Source organism: Nothoprocta perdicaria, unplaced genomic scaffold (assembly GCF_003342845.1).
Source record: "Nothoprocta perdicaria isolate Ctin4 unplaced genomic scaffold, notPer1 scaffold_24, whole genome shotgun sequence".
Taxonomy (NCBI): domain Eukaryota; kingdom Metazoa; phylum Chordata; class Aves; order Tinamiformes; family Tinamidae; genus Nothoprocta; species Nothoprocta perdicaria.
The window spans coordinates 6,122,229-6,143,777 of NW_020455466.1; the positions used below are offsets into that span (position 1 = coordinate 6,122,229).

The 21,549-nt window shown below is 34.7% G+C and overlaps 1 protein-coding gene across 1 annotated transcript in view; it reads left to right on the plus strand.

Moving 5' to 3' along the window:
* The window catches only part of RTTN (rotatin), a 74,284-nt gene that overhangs the window by 17,639 nt on the left and 35,096 nt on the right, over positions 1-21,549 (plus strand). Inside the window, exons 15-34 of the mRNA XM_026039744.1 lie at positions 901-1,026; positions 2,020-2,136; positions 2,580-2,719; positions 2,888-3,059; positions 4,202-4,301; positions 6,213-6,301; positions 7,803-7,920; positions 8,175-8,271; positions 9,052-9,120; positions 9,345-9,533; positions 10,097-10,336; positions 10,783-10,927; positions 12,589-12,743; positions 13,729-13,954; positions 14,114-14,242; positions 15,167-15,274; positions 15,907-16,065; positions 16,224-16,295; positions 18,693-18,885; positions 19,374-19,456. Of these exons, the coding sequence (XP_025895529.1) occupies positions 901-1,026; positions 2,020-2,136; positions 2,580-2,719; positions 2,888-3,059; positions 4,202-4,301; positions 6,213-6,301; positions 7,803-7,920; positions 8,175-8,271; positions 9,052-9,120; positions 9,345-9,533; positions 10,097-10,336; positions 10,783-10,927; positions 12,589-12,743; positions 13,729-13,954; positions 14,114-14,242; positions 15,167-15,274; positions 15,907-16,065; positions 16,224-16,295; positions 18,693-18,885; positions 19,374-19,456 (2,727 nt within the window). The remainder of the gene's footprint in view (positions 1-900; positions 1,027-2,019; positions 2,137-2,579; positions 2,720-2,887; positions 3,060-4,201; positions 4,302-6,212; positions 6,302-7,802; positions 7,921-8,174; positions 8,272-9,051; positions 9,121-9,344; positions 9,534-10,096; positions 10,337-10,782; positions 10,928-12,588; positions 12,744-13,728; positions 13,955-14,113; positions 14,243-15,166; positions 15,275-15,906; positions 16,066-16,223; positions 16,296-18,692; positions 18,886-19,373; positions 19,457-21,549) is intronic.

Genomic DNA, 21,549 nt, shown 5'->3' on the forward strand with positions numbered 1-21,549 from the left:
CTGTTTAATGTGAGCTATATACCGGGATTTATGCGACACTAAGCTTTGCTCTCCTTTTATATCGTTATTTTTTTATCCAATTCTTCAGTTTTGTTTATCCACTGAAATATGTCTGCGCTGATTTATTCTCTTCTTAGCTCCTTTTCATTTTCATTATATTTTTAATTGAACATTAGCACACAATATTTTTGATCTGACTGCCTCCTGCAAGGTCGTTTATTGAAAGAAAACAAAATGGTAGAATACCAATAAACACAGATGTTTTCAGAATGTATATTTTTCCTAGGTTCTGTTTTAATTGTTTAAACTTCATGAAAATCTGAAACAAAATCATCTCTTTTTGTGTACTGTCTTTCTTGAGGCCAGTATGTACTTGTTAGAATAGGTTGAACACAGCTTTTTGGGATAGCTACGGAGTTAGTTAAACTTAAGGTTTTTTTGATATCATATGACTTGTCATTCTTTTTTAGTATAATAGGCACTGTTAAACTTAACATTGTATTTGTGACACAATTCACTAATAAGAAAAGTTAACTGATCTACTCTATCACCAAAAAAAGCAACTACCTCCACCAAATGATGCATATGTTTTTGACATTTTTACCTTCTTGTATTAGGTTTTGCTTATTTCATTGTAATACTGAAGGATATATAAAGTTTGTCTGGTTTATATTTTCTAATATTTTCTAAAATCAAAGCAAAATGATTTTCCATTTCTTAGCCTATATAGCACATGGATGTTTCAGTAGATGTTTGTTTAAATACCAAAATGTTTAGCTTTCAGAAGTATACTCTTAGCTGCTTTTCATTCAGTGACAACCTCTGACAGCCTATAAAACAACTATGATAGTAGAGACATTCTTGAATTTTAAAATTAACCATCTTTCATTTTCACTGAAGGACTGTTTAGGTATTCATAATGCTGCTAAACCTGTATCTTCAATCTGCCAYGGAGTACACTTTCTTCTTCATCCCAAAGTTTTATATGAAATCTCTACATTTGGTCTTCAAGAACATAAAGATGAGGTACTATATTTAAGCTATATTTATAAGCCGATGTTCCTGCATCACGGTAGTTCGTAATAGTTTTCTGGATGGAGGCTTACTTGAAGTTTGGATTACATATAGTTTTGCGTGTGCGCGTGTATATACACACAAAAATATATTCTACTTGCATAGTTTTGTGTGTGGTGTAGTAAAGTTGTAGTAAATTGAGGAATTTCTTTATGGGTCTTTCAGAGACAAAACAGCATCTTATAAGTATGATGCAAAAGGAATATGAAATAAGCTACAGATTTAACTTTTATAATTTCCTGTAATATACTCAGCCTTACCAAAGTGGGCATATGGCAAAGTATACATAATTCAAGTCATGTCCAGGCTTACTCTTTCTACTGTTCCTATGTATATCTACTAATCAGATTATCATTAGTCATTATCATTAGTCATCAGGACTGACTTTTTCTTAAAAGAAAATATGCTGAATGAAATTCAGATGTGTTCTTACCCGGGGGCGGGGAACCCTCCAATACTTGTGATATATTACAATTTCATCTTGAAAGGTGACATTTCACCATTGACACATTCTATGCTTAGACTCACTGCTGTGTGTGTAATCTGAAAAGGAATTACACTCTCTGAAGTCATCTCTCCAAGGCTGTGAAGATAAATTAACTGTGTATTTTATAGATAGGTAGCCTTGCAATGAATCTTTGGCATTTCACTTTTTTATTAGTATCCTGAGCTTAGAGGCTTTAAATTCCAAGAATTTGTCTGTCCTGTTAAAAGGAGAAGTGTCTTCTCTGACAGGCTTTTCTACAACTTAATATTTACTGTGACTGACAATTTAAAAGTAGCATTCTGCAGTGGGAGTACATCTCGCTTATAGATTCTTTCCCTTTGAGCTGTGTTTGTATAAAATTCAAAGACAACTTTATACTGCAGTATTGACAGACTAACCTAGACATTTAGGCTGTCTCATCTTTATTTTTTTGTTTTTTTGTTGTTATTGAACAACAGGTGAACTCTGCTGCCAAGTCCATTCTGATGTACCTGTTGCAGGGACGACTTGTAATGACAGTATTGACTTGGAACAAGTTTATTGAGGCCCTTTATCCCATCATTCCTGTTTTACAGGTACCTCTGCTGTTATGTAGGAATATGCTTTTTGATGTATGAGATATTCCGTTATGTAAACAGCACCACTGGAAAGCAAATGAACAAATATTAAGCTGCCAGATGGAGGAATCTTTTTGAATGGGTCCTAATGCCAGTCAAAATTGCTTTCTTCAGTTTTGTAAAGAAATTTAGCCTGGTAATATTAAAATTTGAAATATTGAAGGAATATATGGAAAATTTGGCAAAGGTCAAATACTCCTGGGTCATGTTTTTTTGGRTCTTTAGCATAAGGTAGTTATTAAAAATGGTTTTCATGGAGGAATATCTGGTTTTATTAAAATTGTTGTATTTTTGGGGCTTCTCCATTCGTCCTTAATCCCATTCCTGAAAAAAAAAATATCGTCTAGTTTACTCATGAAACTTTTTTTTTTTTTTGATTTAGTTTCTTTTTAATTTTTTAGGGTTATGCTGATGCAAAAGATACATTAGGTAATTGTATCCTCACTTTGAGTGAAACAACCTCTGACAAAGGAGAGGGGATTCTCCCTAGAACTACTAGACTACGGGCAGCTCTCCGTCTTCTTTTCTCAAAAAAGCAGTTGTGAGTAATATCTTGCAATATGGGAACAATGGGACTTAAAAAGCAGATTGCTTTGAGTATTTTATTTTCCAAATAGTGATTTTATGACCTATGTAATGCTTAACTGTAAAGCTAAAGTTTTCCGGTTCAAGGACTTCATGTATTTATTTTGATCATTTACTCCTTTAGGGTTCGTTCTGTAGCACTTAAACATTTATCATTCCATCTTTTGAATGAAGAAGGGGCCAACCTGAAACGCCCACATCTGCATGGTAGTGTGTTATCCAGCATTTCAAACTTGTTTATTGTAGAAAGAGCTATTGAGCTGAAATTGGATGATAAAACAGAGTCGGTATTTAAGGTGAATAACATCTAAATATTCTGTCATTCCTCAACTCTCTTCCACCTGTCCAGTAACTTAAGCTACCATTCTCAGAAAGTTGAAATACTTTATATGAATTGGCTCATATCATGAAATGGAACATATATATAGATATATACATAGATATATTCTCTGTATGTGAACATTTAACAGTAGTTTTTACACTACAAGATGCAGCAAAATCATTCTCTTTTTCCTCTCTGCAGATAAGTTAATCTTAAGAATTAGCTTAACTGCAAACACTACAGGCCTGCCTGTTTACATTTGTTTACACTTTAATTGTGCACAAGAAGAGTTGTATTTTTTTCTCAAGCAGAGATTTTCTTTCAACCCAGATTCCTTTGTTAATGAAACAGGCACAAAGAATGTTTAATATGAAATATTCTAAAATAGATTTAAAACTTCTATCTGTTTGCTTAGCATTGCTGTTTCTGCAAAATGAAAGCAAATCACAAGTATGTTACCAATGGGCAAAGTTATCTTTTTATTCAATCAGACAGGCTGGTGGTTTTTCTTTTTTTTTTTTTTTTTTTTTTTTCTTTTTTTTTTTTTTTTTTTTTTTTTTTTTTTTTTTTCTTTTTTTTTTACCACCCCTGCTTCTTTCTTCATCACACCCAATGGTTAAAAGTTCATTAAAAAGAAGGGGTAGGAAGTGTCGTTTCTGATTAAATTTAAACTTAAACAGTCATTGTACACTTCTTATACTCTTCCCTACATCTCCCCCAAATTAGGATCTTAAATCTTTATATGAATTCAAAATTATTTTAATTTTTCTAACCTTACTACTATTAAAAAGGCACTCCTGTTCACTAAATTAGAAGCGTATTATAGCATTTCCATGTAATTCTGACATTTCTCTAATCCTTCATAATCTTGATTAGAGGTCTGCTGTTAGGTACTAAAATCTATTCTCTTTTGTGCCCTAGGAATTATTAGAGATTTCTAAAATGAAGATTATAACTTAATCTCTTTTATTTTTATTATGAACATGTGGAATCTAATCAAATACATTCTAATAGAGAATATAAATATTTCTGTTTTCTAATTTGTGTTATGAAGTTTAGCTGGTTACCTTGTTTCACAGTAGCATATTGTATGTAAATCTATGCTTTTACTTTTAGGCAGAAACTGTTGAAAAACTTCACGGTATCTTGACTTCGGATGCTGTTGACTTGGTTCTACGAAAGTCTGCAGCTGAACAGCTAGCTATAATTTTGCAAGGTAAATTTCTTTAGAAAATTTTTATTCATCCACTGATTTTTCAGTGGCTACTATAGTTTGCCTGTTTTGTTTATGTTTCCATTAAGGATGCTTTTATTTTACATACACCTTATCTGTATTATTGGACCACAGTGCAATGCTATTGTACTATTGTGGATAAAATTGCCATCCAAATCAGAACTTTGTTATTGTACCCAAGAATAAGTAATAGTGTAGAAAAGAGCAAATTATTTGTGTAAGCTCTGTAATAGTTTTTTTTTTTTCCTCAATTTCTCCATTATATTTGTCATTTGTGATGTTTGAACTAATGATTCTTCAAAATTTCCCAATTGCCAACTCAGCTACTTCTATCTTCAGGAAGGAAGGCAAAGGCCATTAGGAAACATGTAAATATTTTCAATGTTACTATGTTTCAGATAATAAAGTCATTCTAAGATCATGCAAGCTAGTGAAAAGAGTTTTACACTTAGTGGCAAGTTCCTTTTAGCTTTTAGAATTTCTTCTTCTGATTTCAGTTGGCCTAGGTACACGGTTAATGTGAATTTAAATGCTATTTGTATGATTAAAAGTTCAGTAAGCTCAGGATAAACACAGAATAAGAGTTCAGTAAACTCAGGACTGTGATTCTACTCTTCTAGTAGTATGAAGATGCGGGCTGTCTATTGAACATTAATGTAATATTACTTAATATTAAATAACATATGTTGCTGGAAAGGTATTCCATCTCATAGTCCTGGTGATTTAAACAATTGGTCATAAATTTGCATCATGGCTTTTCATGATTTTGTTGCTCACCAGGGAAAAACAGATAAAGAATATTTGACCAAGTTAGAAGCAAGTGTGTAATCTTGAATAGAGCATTATTTGGCTCAGTGTAGAACTGCTGCTCTGAAGTTTTAAACCTGGATGTCTATATTCTACCTACTCCAACTCTGGTTCAAGTATGTGTTTTACTTGAGTACAGACAAATTGTAAGAACAGAATATATCTTTTTTTTCACCCTGATAAGATGAGATCTTAGACAATATTAAACTAAGAATTTTTAATTTCAGAAGAGAAAAATGAAGAAGTGCTTCCTATATCCTGTAAAATAAGCTTTGCTATGCCTGTCAGTTTTCAGAAGACGACAAATAAAAACATGAACTCTAGCATAGGATGAAATGATGAAAGAAAAGTGTTGCTGTTTTATCAGAGGAAAAAAAAAGTTAATATGAAGAATTACAAACCCAAACATCTTTTTTTTTTCTCTAAGTATTCTTGAACCAGATATTCTGAAAGAAGGTTTCAATGGAAAACAGTTAGCTCTTGTTATTTTTCATTGACAGATTCATGACCAATTTTTAATTTTTAACTGTTGCATGTGAAATGGTTGAAAATTTCAAATATTAAAGTCCTTTCTGCCAATATTAGAGTTATACTGATGTAGGTGAGGAACATAATGACATTTTGGGAAGATATTTAGGTTTCTTAAGTAATTTTAAGAGGCTAGTATATTCAGATTATTGCCAATGAAATGGATATACTATTACTGTTTTTATTATTTGGTTAGGAGATTATTGGCTAAAATTTGTCCTGTAATGACTGCTCCCTAGTCTGAACGTTTTAGATCTTTTTCACTTGTTAGATAGCCATCTCTATCTAAAACTATTATCCTAAATTGTACGGTTATTGTTAGCTTTGTAGAAAGACTTCTATAACACTTATATTTTGTAGCTAACGCAGCAGCAAACTTTCAGCATTTCTTTGAGATGACACTCTAAGGGGAACTTACCTTGGTAGTGCCTCAGCTGTACCTGCTCTGTTAGCAGTTTGGGAAACTGCTACTTTCAACAGCATGAATATGTTACTGCACACTATGAAACTTAATATGAAACCAGGGGCTCTTAATATAAATATGCTTTTTTCTTGCAGATACCAAAATGCATAATGCAGTGAAAAAGTTGGGTGTGGTAGAAAAGATTGTGGCTTACCTCAGTGAATGCATACATCAAGATGGCAAGGTAAAAATACTGGCACAAGTTCTTCTGCAACTGTTGCTTAGCATGGTGGTAATATAAACCTTTTATCTGTACTTATAGCACTAGTGTTTATATTGCATTGATCCTACATATGTTTAGTGACAAGTATAATCCCAGTATTTATTTATTTCATTTTTGAATATGTTGACATTCTGTTAAGATACTGGTCTAGCTATTAGTCAAGAACCAACCATCTTTGCTTTAAGGAGACCAAAATACAATTTTTAATTAGCTTAAAAGAAAAATCTCTCCAGACTTGTGTCCTAAAGCAAATATAATTTAAACCTGTCATTTATTAATGACATATGAGTACCTCTGTGAACCCCTGATAATGAGCTGGGAAAATCTGATATGAGGTTCTTAATTTTTAATTGTGTTTATTACAGAATGCCAATGCCTTTACTGATATCCTTTTTGGAAACAAAAATAATAAAGACATTCCCAAGGTCTAAGCAAGTTCCCACCTTTCCTCGCTCAAGCCAAGATAATTCGTTACCAAGAAAGTTACTAAGCCCCAGGAGGGAAAATAAATGAGTGGGAGCTTTGCTTACCTCTTTTCTGATGTAACTGACTGTAAAAGCAAGCTATGTGTGTCTCATTAGGTCAAGGAAAGAGCATATATATATATGATTATATAAACTGTCTCTAGGTTGCTACCCTGAGGGACTCCATCCCAGATTCTTATTCTCCTTCTTATTTTTTTTTTAAATCATTAAAAAAACAAGTTTACATCCTTTTAGGAGATAGCTGCCATGAAGAAGATGAATGATGTGGTAGAGCAGAATAAGCACAATTTAAATTATATATAGATTATAAATGTAGCTGTGCCAGAGACTCCTCTTGCCATTTAAATAAACATATTATCTATTGAAAATCAAATGGAACTCTATTTGAGGATGGAGCTAAAAAAAAAATAAAGATGGATCTTTTAGCAAGCAAAGAAATGGTACAGTGTACATACTAATCTATTGAAGATATATTATATTCTCATTCTAAGAAGTAATGACTTATTCACTGAATCAAGGATATTTCAATGCTGCTAAGCAGCTTCTGCTTCTGAGGCTTCTACATACGAAATCCGGACATCTGGGAAATCCATCTGATTTAAAAAATAGTGATTTGCATCCAAAAATGAATAAGATTATATGAGTGCAAATATTTGTTTATTTTTGGAAATCCTTCACATCACATATATGCTTCTGTATGTACCTGTTTTCCAAAATAAGTATTTTGGAAGTTGCATTGTAAATGTTAGGAGAGCAGAGGACAATCAAATTATTATTGATTACTGATAAAAAACAAAGCGTTTAAATAGTTTTGAATGCACGTACTGCAATCACACTAGATTGTCTAAGGAGGTTCAAGGCTTCTCTGCTACAAATGAAAGAGTGTGCTGGTTCATAGCATAAACATTAGTTGTAAACTTCTCCTGCTAGTTCATTCTAACTGATATTGATAAATAATATTTGATATGGTCCTGCAGGTCATGGAATGTCTCGTGTTCCCGTGTCTAACGCTTCTAAGGAAAATTGCGTATGCTGATCCAGTGGTTCGTTTGTCCCTAGCACAGCAGTCATCCTTCCTGCTTGTGTTATTCAGAGGTAAAGATTTTATTTCTGGGTGGGTGGGTGGGTGGGTGGTTTTAGAAGGCACCTGCATGAAACATTTGCCAAAAGCTTTCCTGAGAGCCTTGGATTTCTTCAGAGAGAGAAAGAAGTATCATTCTTTGCTAGTGTTACCCAGGAAGTGGCATCTTTTGAAGAAGTTCACAAAATGGCTGTAAAAATCAAGTGGTTAACCAGTTCTATAAAATATCGTAGTTTTTGTAACATGTATTTTAAATATCTTTATTTAGTTTCCCTGGTATTCCAAGATGATTGTACTGTTCTAACTGAAGCTACGGTTTTGCTTTGTCTTCTGTTGTTTGATGAAGTAGCAAGACAAGAAACATGGTATGAAAAAAAAMCAAGAATTTTTGATTATATTTCTTTAGTCAAAATTTTAAGATTTAATGTAAGTCAATTTATATGTGCCCAAACAACTTATTATTAGAAGTTTTTTATTTCCAAAATTGCATCTTGGTTATTTGTATAGGCCAAACAAATTGTTTCAGTATTTGTGCTGAATGTTGTACAAGTTTACCTGATGCACTGTTACAATATAAGTGCATCATTATTGTTTGTTTTTGTTTACTTTGTTTGCTTCTTATTTGCTTATCTTTTGAAGACTCCTGTTGCCCTCTAAGTTTCCATAAATAGAAAGTACATCAAATGAAAAGTTATTGTTCTGCCACCTTTGTCATCTTAGTAAGAATTCTCTCATCTAGTCTGGGTTTAAGTGGAGCTATTATCCTTTCTGAAAAAAGGACTTCAGCTTGAAGAATATTTCACATTTAATTATATGAAAATTGCATGTAATTCAGAAAAAAAAAAAAAAAAAAGCTATTAAGTTTAACACGAGAAATGTACTGAAAAAATTGTAATGTCGTTTTTTTTCTCTAATGGAAATATAATTTAAACAACCATGTGCTTTGATAAGTCATCTTTAATTTAGTTTTTATTTGCAGTACATCTGCAGCAATTTGTATAAATGTGATCAAAGAAATTCCTTGAAGGGAAAAAATATCAGCTATATCTGAATAATGGCAAAATACTAGTATTGATAGAAAATTAGGGTATGAATTGGTATATAAATTAGCAAATAATAACTATAGCTTAATCTTTTTCTTGCAGGACTGATGACATATCTGGTAATGATACTGACCTGCCTTCGTTCAGCTTGCCGGTTGCTGTTGTGAGACGGTATGGTTTGCCACAGTTAACTGTCCTTCTTTCTGCTAGCTGTCAATCCTGAAGGACAGAAAGAGGAGGAAAAGGAGATACAGTTTATGTTAAAAACGAGATTGCTTTTTTAAATATCATCTTTTTTTTTCTTCCTCCAAGAGTTTGTCCTCTTACCAAGACTTTCCCAAGCTTATTACAAATGTGAAAGTCTTGTTCTTATTCTAATAGACTACTCTTTTAAGGTATCATCTTCCAGTCACAATCACTGCTCATCATGCTGTTAGTCCCAATGCTGTCGTTATTCCATTGTCTTCTGACTGCCTGACTATGAAGCCTGTGTCAGACATGCTTAAGATGGCTTGGAATCTGTCATGGTATCATGGGATTGAAGACCTGTTACAACTGGTAAATTATGAGAAGGAAGCAGAAATGTAAGCCATTATATTTTGAATTTAAATCTTAACGTGTTTCAATAATATTAATGGTCTTTCAAGGTTAAATAGCTTCCCTGCATGAACTGGAGTTCAAGTTGTTTATGATTTTAAAATGATGTCTTTTTAAATGTAAAGCATTCCAGGACTTAGTAAATACAATGTCAAGGGCAGATGTTTTACCTAAATTACATCTGCGTATGAAGTCTATAGCTTGATCCAACTTATCCAGTTGATGTTCAGGGTCAGACAGAATTAGGTAACAGGAAGCTCATCTTTTGCGGGACTGGAATTTGCGTTAATTTTTGTTAATTAATGTTAATATTAAGGATTACGATTTTTACATTTTTCACAAATTTTGTTTGTCCTTTAAGATGCCCTACAAGATTTACTAATAAACTGCATGCTTTGATTATGCTTTGATTATGCTTTTATTGTAAATTCCCAAATCAAAAAAAAAAGACTTCTCCCGTCATTTGCACTAGAATATGAAGAGTTGGTGCTCACTGAAATAACTTACATAGGCCTCAGCAGTTAACCATTGTTCTTTTATACCTTTGCAGATTTTTAGACATGCTAAAGCTGTCCTCAGAAGACATTCTTATACTGAAGATAACACACACAATCTATGGATTGCAGGAATGTTTTAATTCAATCATTCAGGCAGTATCCCACAGGGATGTTAGGGCTGCTGTTATGAAACTAAGTTTTTATGTTCTTAATGACAAGCTTGCTTTAAAATATAACTCTGAGCCTTCTGGAAATACTTTGAAGAGCTTTGTTTGGCAAAAAGCATTAAACAGGTAAGCATATTAACTGCAGAAAATGCATTAAGGATGTGATATTAAAACTGTAAAGTTGGAAATATGAGATTGCCCCTCTCTCTCTCTGATTTTTGATTGCTTGTATCCGTATTCAAATATTGTATAATCCTGTGGTTGAACTGTGCCTGCTATTGGTTACTGAAACTGACAGATGGTACAGAATTTTCATGTAAAATTAAAATTAACTTTGGCTTAGTCTTAGCTTTGCAAGTGTGTTTGTTCAGTTTAGGGATGTTTTGTTTTATTGTTGTTGGTTTTTGTTTATTTGTTTATTTTCCTGGTCTGTGATCCTGTTTTGTATTTTTCGCACTAGGTTTGGTGTAGGTAATTCCATGGCTGCAAGTTACTTCAGTCTTGCTAGGCAGAGATCTTCAATACCCTTAATGTGCTGCAGAGGTAAAAAAGTATTTTTGTTTGCATTACAGGTTTCTGCAAGTGCTTCCAGCTTCTATTGATGATGAGAAGCTTTTGGTAGATGTCCTGAATTTTTTAAACAAACTGCTTAAGGAGCAGAGAACAAGTTTAGAAACAGACCATCTAAAATGGATGCTGAAAACATTGCGTGAGAATGTAAGAATATACCTAACTTAGTTGTAGATGACCAAATGTCGGTAATGTGTTTTACTGTGATAAGCTGTCCTAGGAAAAGGAACAGGATTTATTTATTTATTTATTTATTTATTTGCTAAATAAAAGTACCATTTACCTGTGCATTGAGTTTGCTCAGGTGTTATTGAATGAAGTCACGTGTTGTATCTTCTGGCTTTTCCCGATAGCTTTGTTTTGTGCGCCTCAGGCAGTTGATTTGAGTAGGTTTATGGTAAAATTAGTATCCAGAACCTGTTAAGAATGAAAACATCAGTGTATTTTTTCCATGCATACTTTGAAGAATTTTGAAAGCTTCTAGTTGACAGTGTTAATGCAAAGATGTAAGGCAAAGACATGAAACAAGACATGAAAAGTTTTTAACTAATCTCTTCCTTGCAGTCTTTGTATTGCASTCACTCATCTCTTGCCTTTGTTTTACTTTTAAAACACGAAGAAGGTAATGAGTGAGGTAACAGCATATGTTTCCTTGAAATTATTTTAGGGCATTATAACTATGAATGGTCAGATGCATTTATTCTTTACTGATGTAATATGCTTCTAATTTTTTTTTAATGCAGAACCAGGAATATGGTGGAATCTGCTTGCCCTTCCTTTGACTATGCTGTTATGAATATAGTGAACAAAATTAAAATTGTAATACCAAATTCTTTTCTGCTTCATAACATAGTAAAAATTTTCTATGTTTAGAATGAGATTGTAGAATATTTATGGAAAGGCTTGTGAGCCATGCTCTAGACATGCTTTGCATTGCAGAGAACCATCCAATACTGTTCATTTAAGATGTGTGGAATCATAAAATATAAGAACAAGCATAAAAAAGATAACAAAGTTTTATTTATTAAAATACAGTAATCCAATCTAGGTGTATAAAAATAATTGCTGGGTACCAAAGACAGTGATTACTTCTCTTTTAAAAATATGTCTTAAAGAGTATTATTGTTGTTGAATACACTATCCTCAAAATAAGGTTCATGGTCTTTCAAGATATAAATATGTAAGACTATATTAGCTAAATCTACATATACTTGTATTTTTCCCCATCATAATACAATCTAACATTTGCAAATAAGCATTAATAGTCTTTGTTGTTCATACTTATAACCTGAAATACCTGAAGCCTGTGTGGCTGACTGGGATTCCTATAAATTCTTGTAGATTTGTCTCATTCATACAAAAAAAATCCTACAAAAGTTTTAGGTCAGATGATTTTCAATATTTCAAGCAATTTAGCTCTACAGGCTACATCTTGAACTAATATTTCTACTTKGTGTTTTATGTTTCTTGCGATTTATTTTTTCATTGCAGGTTATTGCTACATGTAACTTTAGCTTTGCTCTACTGTGCTGAATCAAAATATACTATATGATGACTTAAAACCAGGAGACTTTAAAGAAATTACAGTGCGTTATTTTATGCCATTTAGTAGATTCAAGTAGTAAGTAATTGCAGGAAGCTTTCACTGTGCCTTTTATAGAAACACTTCTTGGTGCAATGATCATGTAGTTTTTGTTTTATAAGACCTATGATTTGCAAGCCATGATCAAAAATTGGTTTAAGTGCAGGTATTGAAGCAAGCTATCAATACTACATTGTATAAATATATTTCTATTGCTTTATTCTAGAAGCCAAATTCACTCTTGGACCTCCTGGTGCGACCGGAATCCCAGGTGCAGGATGCAGTAGATGAAGCACAGGCAGCTGTAAGGCAGCAGCTGGATAAGGAGCTCATTCACCTTTTTAACACACTGCTGCTTTGCTCCATGTCAGTGACTGACAGGTACGTTGTAAGGGGCCTGCCCACATAATTTCAGCTGAGGAATTTGGTATCTAGTGAGACAGTATCTCAGTCATAATTGGTGTATGATTACATGGTGACACAGTTATTCAAAATTATAAAAATGGAACGTACTGACCTTGAAGATTGAAGCACGGTGGGCTTTTTCACAATAAGATTTGGAAAGTAATCTGGAAAGGGTGAAGTTGCTATTACTTTCTGAAGAAATGGTAATTAAATTTGGTAAGTTTTTTTGACTTCACAGCAGATATTTATTGGAAATAAAACAATAAAATCTAATAAATAACAGTAAATGTTTATTTTCAYCCAACTTCTTTTGGTCTAATAAAGTGCATCTCTGCACGTTAGTCATGAGTTTGGACATCTGCTTCCTTCATGGAGTTCCACTCCTTTTCTGCCAATCAGGAAAATACAAAGATGAATTTCTGTTTTTGTTTGTTTTTATCTAAAATAATTTCCCACTTTTAGTCTTTCCATCCAAGTATGTTTTAAGAGATACTAAAACCTCAGCTTGACATAAACATATATTTAAGTGCCAAAGCAGAACAACTGATAGTTTGTTCTAAGTAGCATCTTTCTGACAACTCAGTTGTTCAACTTACTGAATTTTGACAGTTGAAAAAAATAGGAGGCTTAAATAAATCCTTGCCAGTTCAGTTTCTAGTGGAATTCTAGACTGATTAAAACATTTTAAACTTTTGTCTCTTGAACTGGAATAAACAAATATACTTCCCTTTAAATTAAGAAGTCTCCTTATAATACGATGCAATACTAGGTTTTCTGAACCTGGATGGGGCTATAAATGTCAGATTTGCCTCTATGTTATTCTATGCACGAGGCAATAGTTACTAAATCACAGGCTGAGATGGACAGAATAACAAAAAGAAGAATGAGGCATTGGCCTCTTGTGAAATGATTCATTTTAATAACTGCCTACTGATACTTGGCTCTGTTTTGCTTTTTACAGTTTATCCAGAGAGGCCTTAGAAGTTGCTGGCACTTTCAGAACAGAGCTGGCTCTGAAGCTGCTGCAGTGCTTAAGGCTGACAGACGCACCACACTTCTATGGCCTCCCTTCCCTGGAAAGAACCCTGCGAGGAATGGTTCATGTCACTGCACTTCCAGACTGGAGTACATATTCTGACGTTGAACCTATCACAATCTGTAAGAAATATTTAGCAGGCCTTCTTGAGGTAAGGAGTTTGTTACCTATTTTTGGTGTGAATACCTAGAAAGCACAATGTAATTAATTCACAAATTTAAGTTATGATTTATTAGTCTCTAGGACAGTTTGTATGTATCCTTATATTACTTGCAGTAAAGCTATCATGAAATTGTTCCACCTCTCCCAGGTCATTTCATCATTTTATGTTGAATGGGGAGGAAATGCCATGTCCTTTATGGGAAAAGGTGTTACGAAGAGCACAGTTCTTTGTTTGCTTCACTTGTCCCATGAAATGATGGCTCAAGCTAAGGATACAGTGAGTACACTATAGTTGTCCTTATCATTTTTGAGGGCCATGCAGAGATGTATTTAGTGCTGACGTTACATTTTACTCTAATTTTTTTTTTTTTTTACATGGTGGAAAATGCCTTATGCAACGGCGGTCAAAAATGTCTTACGTGACAACAGTCAGTAAAATATCGGATTGTAAAAATACTTCTCAATTCTCAGCTGTTTGTGTTAAGAAGATGCATACAAAATACTGTGCTGCAAATGAAATCTTAATCACCTACTGTGTTAAAATCTATAGAACCAAGCTGGTAAAAAACATGCCTCTAAAATTTTAGTTATCATGATTCATTATGCATTTAATGCTTTGCTTGTGTAAGTGCATGGTTATACACAGCACTCTGCAGGTATGTTTCTCTGACCTGAGGTAAGGTCAGAGGTAAGGAAATGTATTTGTAAAGTCAAACATCGTTGCTTGGAATCTCCARCTAAGTGGTATATGATACTGTTTGTGACTTCATTTAATCACGTGACAAGTACACGGAAGAAAAGAATTATGATCAAAGAAACAAATGCTTGTTGGTCTCACTTGTATTTTTATGTATACGTATTAAAAAATAAAAAGGAGAAGAGTGATGTTAATAATGAGTGAAAATAAATGGAAGGATTAGTTTTTGAATAGAAAACATTATCCTAGTACTCAAGTGAAATATTTAATATCTCTTTAGCACTACTATCCTAATGTTATGAAGAAGCAGACAAATTCAATTTTACTCAGTAGGTGAAGTCAGTGAGTTAAGTATATATCTCTCTAGGAGAATCAAAAACTTTTAATTGTAATATTAGTGCTTTTAGCATACAAGTATGTATGTAATCTGATAGCTCAGATGTCGTAGACTGACGTGAAATTGAAGGATTTATAAAATATTTTCTCACTATTTTCTGTTATCAGGACTGGGTATCTCTTTGGTCCTTGCCTTATGATAACAATGAAGAGCAAGTTCCTCCTCAGCTAGGTCTGGCGTGGCTGGTTCCTTTGTGGGTTGATAGAGATCCTGAGGTTTGTTAAAACAATGTTAAGTCGATACCTTGTCTTCCCACTTAAATATGTGCCATATTTTTCTTTCATTGATTTATTTAATATTAAAGCTAATATTTTAAATAATTCAAAACATTATTGACTATATGCTGAATAGTAGTAACAGTTGTGAAGGAATATTTTCATATACCTGTCTTAGGAATGATTCCCTACATCTCTCTAATCTTCTTCTAATCACTCATGGTAATGATTCATAAAGCAGTGTTGATGAAAACTGCCTTATTTAGGTGCAATGCAGAAACATTGAACTACAGAAAGGACAAATTCAGAGCAAATATGTTTGATGTAAAAGTCTCTTTGATTTTTATGAAGATTTGTTAGCCAGAACTATTTTAAATGGAAAATATAAAGAAAATGCAAGAATATRTTAATTATTCAGGAGTTTTTTGGTTTTCATTTATTATGTCATTATTACTTGCACATAGTTGTGATTGTTGGGATTTGACCAGAGAGAATCTAGGGAAAAAAATAGCTTTTCCTACAAAGATTTCTCCCAAGCTACAGATTCAGTTGCTTTAACTCTCCAAGATTTGTAATAATTAGGGCTGCTTTTACTGCTGCATGTGGTTTTGTATTGTGCCTGCTTGTTCTAGGTCCGATTCACCTCACTTGGAATAGGATCAGCTCTTTCATCCATTGAAGTCGGATGTATTGCTTTGGCAGAAAGCTGCCAAAACATTTCAGGAGGACTGTGGGGAACAGTGATAAACATCCTTCTGGACCAATCTGAATGCAGCATGGTGCGCAGGGAGGTATGTTGCTTGTGCCCTTCTAACATCTTAGGTTGTGGATTTTCAGCCTATGTCTAAAATAGTGAATTAATCTGTAGGTTGTGTTGTTCAGTTTTTTTGTTTGCTTGTTTTGAGTTGTGATATAGCAATGAGAATGCTGATGTTTTCTTTTCTTTCAGGCTGCTTTTATTCTACAGAATCTCCTTGTGATCCCAATTCCTACTGAAGATGTGAAGGATGGTACTTGGCAAGTGAGTGACTGTTACATTTAATGAGAAGGTTACAGTGTCATAGTGGAACATGATTTGTTATAAAAACTTATGGCAGTATATCTGTAAAAATAACTATATTAATGTACTAGTATCAATAATATTTTAAAATACAGACTGGTCGTTTAGACCAAAGCCTTTTAGGAGAAAGACTAGAAGCTTATTATTTTCCTTTAATTTTGAATGCTATCTGAAAAATACTGGTTTTATTCTGTATATGCGCAAAGACTTCAACTGTGGATCTGAATGTCTGAGGTGGCATAAAATAACGTGTCATRAAACCATAGAATGGTTCAGATTGGAAAGGACCTCTGGACATCATGTAGTCCAAACCTCTGCTCAAAGCAGGACGAAAAAGAGCAGGTTGTTCTGGGCCATGTTCAGTCAAATGTGAAATATCTCTGAGCATGAATATTCCACAGCATCCCTGAACAATCTGCTCCAAAGTTCAACTATTCTCTCCTTTAAAAAAAAAAAAAAAAAAAAAAAAAAAAAAAAAAGTTTCTTCTTTCGTTTAAGTGGAATTTTGCTTTAAATTTTTGCCCGTTGTCTCTTATCAATGGACACAACTGGGAAGGGCTTGGATCCATTAGCCTGATACCTTTCATCAGGTACTCAAACATTCACAAGATCATCCATGAAACTTCTCTGCTCGAGACTGAAGAGCCCGAGCCTTTTCGACCTCTCCTCCTCTGAGCTGCTCCAGTCCCTTAATCATCTTTGGCCATTCACTAGAGTCTCTCCAGTAGCTCTGAATTCTCTTGTGCTGGTCAGGCTTGACCTAGATCCAGCACTGCAGGAGAGGCCCCACCAGTGCTGAGCAGAGGGGAAGGGTCACTTGTCCCTATCACTTCTGCTTACACAGCCCAGGTTGGACACGTTGCTTCCTCGTGCTTGGCTTTGTATCCAGTAAAACTGCCAGTCCAATGAGCTGCAAAGATGCTGTCCAGACAGCTGGCCCAGCCTGTCCTGGTGCATGGCCCCATTCCTCCCCAGGTGGAGGACTTCTCACTTGCCCTTGTGAAACTTCCTATCCCTGTAGCAAAATATATGATTTTATTAGTGTAGTTACTAGTGGAATAAATCAGCGAATTCTTCAAGAAAGAGTATGCTTCCCAGGATTCTGGACTTTTTGGGGTTTGATACCAGAACTGGAAAGTTGGATTTCATACAGGTCGCAGAATTCCAGGTGAATTCCAGTGCTATTACTATGAGCTCTGAGTCAATGTGATTCTTTTCAATAAGTGCATTTTAATGGAAGATGCTTGACACTGACGATCGTGTGAAAGATACTGAAACCTCATGGTAGCATGAATAAAAAACTGAAAATACAAACAGCAATTATAAGACTGCTTCAAAGAGTTATTTTTCGCCTTGCACAAAATGATTTAGTTTCTCAGTAGGAAAGTTAATTCAAGTGAAGTTCAAAGGAAAGCTAGTAAGAGGATTTGGTGAATAGCAGAAATAATGTTTCACAGCCAAAGTAGAGTATTATTGTTTTATCCCTTAGGTAAATGGGACTGGAAAAGAAAATGCTGTTTCTAGATATTATAGGGATGGTTTTAGTATCATGTGAATATATGTTCTGCTGCTGTTACACAGTTGATTTGCCTTTTAGTAATTAATTTTGATATGCTACTTTTCAAAGTGGCACGACTGCAATCAAGGGGTGTAAAGTTGAGACTGCAACATACTGTGTTACTTGGAGAGTGCTGAAGTCCAGAGCATGTTGTGAAGGTGACTGATGGATGGCTCTTCCTGTGCAGYCAAAAAAGTGCTGGCCTGGTATTTTAAACGGGCAAAGAGAATGTTACTGTATTGGAGATACTCTATATACATATGTGATATATTAATATGTAAATAATATTGGATAGTAAATCTTTGAATGAACGTAGTCATATATCATGTGCATAAAATTTCTTCAGTATTCATTTGCCATAGTTAATACCATCCAAGTATATTGCTGACCCGGGCATGATCTCAGTTTTACAACTTGTCGCAAGCAGTTTACATGCAGTTGATCATCTTCAAACTATTTATGTTGCATCCGATTCTTCATTAATTGGTGTAAAAGGCAGAGGATGCAAGTGGTCAGTAGTTTATGTTACAGCAACCAAAAAGAAGAGGCAGGAGTCATCCAAAAGTCTAGAACTTAAAACACAAAATAATTTTACCGCCTCCATTTTATCTTTCCATTTTAGCAAACCATTCTTCAAAGAGAATTTCTTTGTTATGTTTTGTTTTCTAAGCAAGTCTCTTCTTACAGAAGATTGGAATAGATAGCTGTAGTATAAGGACAGTGTATTTTCCAAAAGGCAACCTTATTTTATGTTGGAGATTTCTTTAAAAAAGAGGTCTTTGTGAACTTCCTGCCCTCAGGGACCCTGTGTACACGATGAAGAGTCTGGTCTCTCGCAGACGGGCCCACCGGCACTGCGGGCCCTGCTCTGCCACTGCCGCCTCTACGAACACGTGAGTCGGATGGCGAAGCGCTGCTACCTCGGGTGCTACGTGTTCCACTTGAGTCGTGCCAAGGGAGACAACGTGACCATGGAAAAAAGCGGTACAACTGGTAAGCGGTACTAATGTAACTTTCTATATGCTTAGTCTAATTAAATAATTTCTGGCTTTGAGTAATTCTCCTGAGATAGGAAGCTTTTTTTGAAGATGAGAGCATCTGCTCATTACATATTTGTGCTGTGACACCCAATTCCTTCAATACTACTTATTATGAAATGATTAAAGCCTCTGTGACTGTAATTTGAGCTGAACGTATTTTTTCTAACTTTATATTGCAGCTGAATATAACATAGTTACATTACTACTGTTTGAAGCATTTGTTGATAGTAACTCAGTGGTCCATTGTGTAAAAACCTATTAAATATTTTGAAATTTTCAGAAGAAAAGCTGATCAGCTACTACTGCCTCACTGAAACAATGATTTGGAAAGGTTGCTAAAGCACCCTCCTGGTCTTGTAGTAATGAAAAGGATATTTTTTTTTCTGTTGTGTGCTTTTGTTTTATTTGTTTTTGTTTAATCCTTTTTTTGTTTTCCTACAGATTTTGATGATTCACTTAATCTTTGGAAGGTTCCGTCCACTCAAAGCCAGTCTCCCCATTCTCTGTCAACATCTGATACTATGGTAAACTTTCCCTAGTAATTTATTTTAAATATGCTGTTGTACATTGAAATGATATGAAGAAGATGAGTGCTATTATAAATACTGAAAGACGAAGCTGATTCTAAATTGAAAGATAAGGCTGAGTCTGAATTGAAACTTAATCTAAATCAACTTCAATGCACTTTTAAAAACTTTTATGGTTACTTGCCTTGGCAAATACAAAAAGAGTTCATTTATCTACTTAAGTGGCCATGGCAATGATGGATTTTGTAGCTTCTCTCAGCAAGGCATATTTTCTAGAAATTTCTCTGGGGTTGGCTTTATTGACAAAATGTCACCAGATCATCTGTAGTTGTCAATTCTGTTGCTTTTATCCTAGCTGTCGTTTCAGAGTGCAATACAGGATCAGGCTTCAGGGAAAACTTTTCCAACATCTTTTTTAGGTACCTGATAAAAAAATATTATATTCTCAAAGATTGAAACAGACCTCTAAGACAACTGACATATTGCATAGCAGTCCATTTTTATAAATTTATGTTTCTATTTTTGTGATTAATGCATAGCCTGCTAAATTATCAGAGACATAAAAAGCACAACTCATGTGAAGTATAATTTATTTAATGATATTTTTCATGAAAAACAATGCTATACACTTGCTAATCTCAGTACAGATTAGGGGTCGACCTGCTGGAAAGCACCTCCATGGAGAGGGACCTGGGAGTCCTGGTTGACACCAAGTTAACCATGAGTGAGCAGTGTGTCCTCGTGGCCAAGAAGGCCAATGGGATCCTGGGCTGCATCAGGAGGAGTGTTGCCAGCAGGTCAAGGGAGGGGATTCTGCCCCTCTACTCAGCTCTGGTGAGGCCGCACCTGGAGTACTGTGTGCRGTTCTGAGCTCCCCAGTATAAGAGGGACGTGGAGCTTCTGGAGAGGGTCCAGAGAAGGGCAACCAGGATGATTAAAGGAATGGAACATCTCTCGTATGAGGAGAGGCTGAGTGAGCTGGGCCTTTTTTCTCTGGAGAAGAGACGGCTCAGAGGGGATATGATTAATATGTATAAGTTCAKGAAGGGAGAATGCAGGGAGGAAGGGGACAAGCTGTTTTCATTGGTGGCCAGCGATAGGACGAGGGGTAATGGCCAYAAGCTGGAGCACARGAAGTTCCGTCTCCAGGTGAGGAGSAACTTCTTTACTGTDAGGGTGACAGAGCAGTGGAACAGGCTGCCCAGGGAGGCTGTGGAGTCTCCTWCTCTGGAGGTCTTCAAAACCCRCCTGGATGCCACCCTGTGCCACATGCTSTAGGTGTGCCTGCTTGAGCAGGAAGGTTGGACTAGATGATCTSTAGAGGTCCCTTCCAACCTTGAACATTCTGTGATTCTGTGATTCTAATGTAATAGTACTGGCCATATCTATAGGTTTGTTTTCCTGCATCTCCTTATATGAGACAAAATAGCTTCATGAAGAAAACTTTAAATTATATTCATGTACTTGCTATTTCATATTACTTATATCCAATACATGTTGTTGCTAATATTGTTTCTTCTTTTCAGTATTAGTCTTGCTTATTTTGGGCTGAGAAAAAGAATTTGATATGGGAGATTGGCAAGGTTTTCTTTGGCTTTTTTTTTTCTCATTGAAAAAAGCTAGGCAATGTAAGGGCACTTTTTTTCATTGTTTCCACCAGTTACAAAACAATTACTGGATTTTGCTTTCTCTTTTGAGAAAGATTATTTAATTTGCCTTTGTCCTTTCTGTGCATTAGCATTATGGACCTTATAAGCAACTATAAACTCTAGTTGTTACTTATCTTTGAAGTGTCTGAATTGATGTGACAGGTGGCCAGTTTTCATGTAGAAAGTGAGTCTGATATAGTGCCACTACAGTATAGTGATAGACTGAGGAAGGGGTCTGAGACTATAGAGAAAGTCCATTCCCAAGAGTGGTTAGTGACTGCTAAGTATTCATCTGTTGTCTATTTTAAAGTTAGGAGATATTTAAAAACTCAAACTGTCTTGTAAGTTCTTGTAACTTATCTTTTTATATAAATTGATATTTTCTTATTGTTTGGCCCAAAACTTTCGATTCTTATTTATGAGGAGGAGTAAAACATTTAT